Below are 6000 nucleotides of genomic sequence, written 5' to 3' on the forward strand. Positions count from 1 at the left end.
GTCCGTGTCCTTTGGCGCTCTGGGCTATCTCATCTCCACGGAGGGAGTAGAGATGGAGGTGCAACGCATCAGCGCAGTCGGGTCATGGCCCATCCCTAACTCTGTGAAAGCAGTCCAGTGATTCCTGGGGTTCGCCAACTATTTCCGGGGGTTCATTCGGGGCTTCAGTGCGGTGGTCGTGTGCCTCTTACCTCCCTGCTGAGAGGAGGTCCCCAGCGGCTTCGTTGAACTGCGGAGGTTGAGAGGGCGTTTGAGACGCTGAAGGCACGTTTCACCACTGCTCCTGTGTTGGCATATCCCAGACCCTCACTCCCGTCATCGTCGAGGTGGATGTCTCCGAAGTAAGAGTCGGGGCAGTGCTGTCCCAGCGTACCGGAACCCCTCCAAAGCTGCGACCCTGCGCTTTCTACTCTAAGCAGCTGAGCCCCGCCCAGAGGAACTACGACGTAGGGGACCGGGTACTCTTGGTGGTCAAGAAGGCTCTAAAGGCTTGGGGGCACTGGCTGGAGGGGTCCAAACAGCCTTTCCTGGTGTGGACGGACCACCACAACCTGGAGTACATCAGTGCAGCAAAGAGGCTAAACCTGAGACAGGTCAGCTGGGCTCTATTCTTCACCAGGTTCCAATTCACAATTTCCTATAGGCCAGGCTCGAAGAATGAGAAGGCTGACACCCTGTCTCGCCTCTGTAGATGTAGAGGAGAGGCAGGGAGAGGAGACCCCTATCATCCCTCCGTTCCGCATCATCGTGCCACTTGTATGGGACGTGGACGCCGCCATACGGCAGGCCCTGCATACGGAACCCGCACCTGCACAGTGCCCGGAGAACCTCTCCTACGTGCCCACGGGTGTGCGGCACCGTCCTGGGATAGACCGTACCATCGCCTGCCTAACTGAGGAGTACTGGTGGCCCATCTAGGCTAGGGTCGTCCAAGTTTACATCTCTTCCTGCTCCATCTGTGCTCAGTCAAAGACCCAGACACCCCCCTTATGGAAAAATCCTTCCCCTGCCGGTTCCACAACGACCCTCCCAGGGGAACACCACCATTCTCGTCATTGTGGACCGGTTTTCCAAATCTTGTCGCCTCCTTCTTCTGCCTGGGCTGCGGTCATCCATGCATACTGCGGAGGCTCTTTTTACGCACATCTTCTGGCACTACTGGATCCTGGAGGATATTGTCAGATCTTGGCCTTCGGTTCACCTCACAGGTATGGAAGGAGTTCATGGTATCGGCCTCAAGCAAATGGGCAGGTGGAGAGGGTCAACCAGGAGGTGGGCAGGTTCCTGCGGTGTTACTGTCGGGATTGGCCGAGGAAGTGGGTGGATTTTCTACCTTGGGTGGAGTATGCGCAGAATTCCCTCCGCCACTCCTCCACTAACCTCACTCCTTTCCAGTGTGTGTTGGGGTATCAGCCAGCCCTGGCACCTTGGCATCCGAGCCAAACCGAGGCTCCTGCGGTGGACGAGTGGATTCGGCACGCTGAAGAGATCTGGAACGCTGAGGAAGCTGAGCCCGCAGTTTGTGGGACCGTTTCAAGTCCTGAGGAGGGTTAATGAGGTAACGTACCATTTACAACTCTCTGTTGATTATTATGGCAAGAACAGCTCAAATAGGCAAAGAGAAAATACGTTACTTTAAGACATGAAGGTCAGTCAATCCGGACAATTTCAAGAACTTTCAAAGTTTCTTCAAGTGCAGTCTCAAAAACCATCAAGCGCTATCATGAAACTGGCTCTCATGAGGATCGCCACAGGAAAGGAAGACCCGGAGTTACCTCTGCTGCAGAGGATAAGTTAATTAGAGTTACCAGCCTAAGAAATTGCAGCCCAAGTAAATGCTTCACATAGTTCAAGTAATAGACACATCTCAACATCAACTGTTCAGAGGAGACTGCGTAAATCAGGCCTTCATGGTCGAATTGCTGCAAAGAAACCACTACTAAAGGACACCAATAAGAAGAGGAGAATTGCTTGGGCCAAGAAACACGAGAAATGGACATTAGACCGGTGGAAATCTGTCCTTTGGTCTGATGAGTACAAATTTGAGATTTTTGGTTCCAAACGCTGGGACTTTGTGAGACACAGAGTAGGTGAATGGATGATCTCCACGTGTGGTTCCCACTGTGAAGCATGGAGGAGGTGTGATGGTGTGGGGGTGCTTTGCTGGTAACACTGTCTGTGATTTATTTAGAATTCAAGGCACACTTAACCAACATGGCTACAACAGCATTCTGTAACGTCCGACGCTTGAGATGAGAAGCAAGTACAGGGAGTGAACATTTAATGGAAAATGAACATGAATCAAAACAAGAACAGCATCTGGACGGGTGTTCAGCATATGTGGGAACTCCTTTAAGACTGTTGGAAAAGCATTCCAGGTGAAGCTGGATCAGAGAATGCCAAGAGTGTGCAAAGCTGTCATCAAAGCAACGGGTGGCTACTTTGAAAAATCTAAAATATGTTTTGGTTACTACATGATTCCATATGTGTCATTTCATAGTGTTGATGTCTTCACTATTATTCTACAATGTAGAAAACAGTAAAAAATAAAGAACCTCTTGAATGAGTAGATGTGTCCAAACTTTTGACTGCTACTGTATATAATATATTTACCCCAAAATATATGGGGGATTGGAAATTATGCAGACAATTACATTGATGGAAGCTACAATCTATCTGCAGTATTAAAGCTGATCTACCCCTTAAAAAATAAAAGTACCTAATTACTTACAAACTATTTTGGTGAATCATGCTTTTGGGGAGGCGGTGCCGGGTATTTTAACTGGGAAGCTGTTTGGAAAACACTGCTAACCTGCAAAATAGTTGAATGGAAAACAGAGTCTGTATGTACTATGTTGTCTATGTCTTAACAGCAAGTGCCCAACGCCCATCGTGACTGGGTGTGTGCCCTGGGTGTGGTGCCTGGCTCTCCGGCCCTGCTGAGCGGCTGTAGAGGAGGGGTGCTCAAGCTGTGGCACGCAGACACACTGGGGGCCCTTGGGGAACTCAAGGGCCACGAGAGCCCCATCAATGGCATCTCCACCAATAGCAGCCACCTCTTCACAGCATCTGAGTGAGTCACAGAACCACACAGACAGAATGACAGGCAGACACACAAACACACACAATAGCCTGGATACAGCCATTGCAGTAACCCAGTTTTTCTGCTCTGTAATTTGATAGTGATCGAACAGTGAAGATCTGGCGTGCCCGGGGCGGACTCGACAGCACCTTAGACACGACGGCGGACACAGCTGATGAGGTGGCCAGTAACTGAACATGGCCGGGACTTCCCACCGTGACCCTAAACCTGGGATGCTGCTGACTAGCACTTTGACCTCTGACCCTTAGCCTTGGAAACCACCCCCAGCCCCCACATACTATAACCAAGACAACAGTCCCCAAGAATGGAATCTTATCTCAGCAAAAGTAGCTGTAGTCGTTTTCCAGAGTGAGATACTGTAGATTTATCCGTAGAAAAATGTATCTAGTCTAACCTGTGTGGCCGTAGCACTGGCCTGTGCAGAATAAACCCTATTTTTGCTTCATAGACATCCTTCCGTCTCCGCTCGTATCAAGTATGGAGGTGAGCCCACGCAAACACACACACACACACACAAATAGAGGCAGATCTTGAGTGTTTTTCTGTGCTGGGGGAGTGGTGTGAAAATTAGATGAGAGGAAGGTAAAGACCGGGCTTTGTCGCAGGCCTTCAAGACCCGGACCTGGTTCTCGGACCAGCAAAGGAAGAGAAGCCTTTCTTCTGCATTGTAAGCAGAACCACTGTCCTCAACCCTGCTGTCCCTTACGTGATATAAACGTGGCTTTACGTGAACTGACACCCCCTTAAGTCGCTCGGTTTTGATGTTCTTTTGCTTTGAATTCAGCACCCGCTTTCCATGGGAGACCAAATCATGAAACTTCTCTTGTACTTTACCTGTGAACTGGATACTGTACATTAACTAACACTACTCTTGTAGCCACTAGCAAAACACCTTCAGTCAGTCACCTCTCTGCTTCCTTAGTCTTTACACTTAGTCCTTCCTTACTCTCTATGTGCAAATACAATGTCTCTTTGAGGATACACTGACTCTCTTCACTCGTCCACTACTCGTCATTTAGCAATTGTATGATTTTCCACTTGATGCTATTCCCTCTAATAAGTTAATAACTAACCTAATGCCCTTGCTGCTAAGTTGTTTGCTCACCTATGACCCATAGAGGGCTTCTGTTCTGGACTCCAGGTGAGATACACTTGGTAACCGTAGTTACATACTTTATATAAGAGTCTGAAGTGTGAGGAAGAGAGGAGCCTTTTATCTGTGCCTGTACTGTAAAGCTCTCCCAATCCTAGTCTGGGAAGACCCCTATGTACGGTGGTTTATCGTGTTTGTGTCAGTTTTGCTGTACATTTCAACTGGCCTATTTGTGATTGGTGTGAGCTGAACTAACTGTCAAATGATGTATCGGATCCGCTGTCTGCTGGGACTATTGAATGTTAAAATAGTAGGAGCAGCAGCCAACACAATATGTGTATACGTAAACAGTATTATACAAAGAAATAAACTGAAGGTTTGTTTTGTTGATCACCAAATTGCACTCCCGAATTGGGTAACACATGACCAGAATTGGGAGACTGTGTTCTAACAGCACTCATCTCTTTTGAACAGAACCCCTCTCCCTGGCCCTGAGTCTGCCTGTTATGTTTCCTGGGGATGCATCCAAAATGGCACCCTATTGCATAGTGCACTACATTTGACCAGGGCCCATGGATGCTGTTCAGAAGTTGTGCTCTATAAAGGGAATAGGGTGCCATTTTCAGATGCAGCCGTGCTCTGATTTTATTGAATTGTTCTGTTGAAAGAAGCTGTATGTATTCAAACCAGTCCTGGGTTCCCCTCTGGAGTTTTGCTGTAGATGTCATTCCCTAAAATGGCTGACTCTGTACTGTAGCAGATCTAATGTCAGATGCCTGGCGAAATAAATGTCATCTGTCAAAAACCAGCAAGTACCCTGTGTGTGGTCACCTGGGTCTGTTCCTTTTGAGGGAGGGGTGGGGATTTGAAGATTGGAAGTGTGGGGAGAGCACTGCAGTGATTGGGGCTGTAGCATTCACTGATCCAACTAACCTGATTGGATAGGTGAAAGCAAGGTTTCCACCTCGTAGCATTCACCTACACCAATAAAAGTTATTCTTACTCAAAGGAAGGACACAAGGTTTCAAAATATGTCTCTTCAAAGAACACCTTAGGCTAACCAGATGTATCCACTAGATGGCAGTAGTGTAATTTGTAATTCATCAACAAGCAAAGCATACTAGCGGTTGTCCAGCTAGGTCACACATGGATGAACAGGAGGTATGACAACTACAGGAGAGCTTAAGAATTTGTCCCAACTGGCAACCTATTCCCTATATAGTGCACTAGTGCACTAGCAAATGGGGTGAAATTTGGGATGCACATTAATGTCTCCCGGGGCTCCCTTGGTGTCAAAATCTGAAGGCTCATTGTAATGACCTTATTGCTTACAATAACATTTTGGAGCACACACATGCAAGTGAAAACTGTAATTTACTCGTAGCTTATCCCTTGTAACTTATCTGCATATCCAGAACAAAATCGGACTATTTTCTACCTATTGTCGTATTAAACAGAAATCCGTACTGGAGTAGATCAATGATTGCTGTACTGTAATGGCTGGTTTGCCTGAGAATCTCCATTGAGAATGCTTTTTAGTCCAGAACTATAGGCTTTAGCTGTGTCTATAAAACCGGCCCTTGATGTTTTGGACATGTTTATAACTGATGGTATTTGTGATGATATGGAATTTCAATTTCAGGGTCTATGGTGAATATTTTAGAGCTACAGAGTGGAAAAGAGGTCTCTGAATTTCCAGTTCCGTGGCTATCAGTTTGTTGCAAGCACTTTGCAAGTGAAAATACACAAAATTTAACTGTAAATTATTTAATAGCTGTGGTTTTGCTCAGGAGGATTTTATCTC

The 6000-nt window shown here is 47.1% G+C and overlaps 1 protein-coding gene across 7 annotated transcripts in view; it reads left to right on the forward strand.

The window, feature by feature from the left end:
* Nucleotides 1-5012, forward strand: part of LOC109889634 (kinesin-like protein KIF21A) — a 57173-nt gene extending 52161 nt beyond the window's left edge. For all 7 annotated transcript variants that reach the window (XM_020481205.2, XM_031823140.1, XM_031823139.1 and 4 more), the window contains 2 exons: nucleotides 2874-3073; nucleotides 3184-5012. In XM_020481205.2, coding sequence (XP_020336794.1) covers nucleotides 2874-3073; nucleotides 3184-3277 — 294 coding nt within the window. In that variant the 3' untranslated portion in view covers nucleotides 3278-5012. The remainder of the gene's footprint in view (nucleotides 1-2873; nucleotides 3074-3183) is intronic.
* The last annotated feature ends 988 nt before the right edge of the window (nucleotides 5013-6000 follow it).

This window comes from Oncorhynchus kisutch, linkage group LG4 (genome assembly GCF_002021735.2).
Source record: "Oncorhynchus kisutch isolate 150728-3 linkage group LG4, Okis_V2, whole genome shotgun sequence".
In the NCBI taxonomy this organism is placed as follows: domain Eukaryota; kingdom Metazoa; phylum Chordata; class Actinopteri; order Salmoniformes; family Salmonidae; genus Oncorhynchus; species Oncorhynchus kisutch.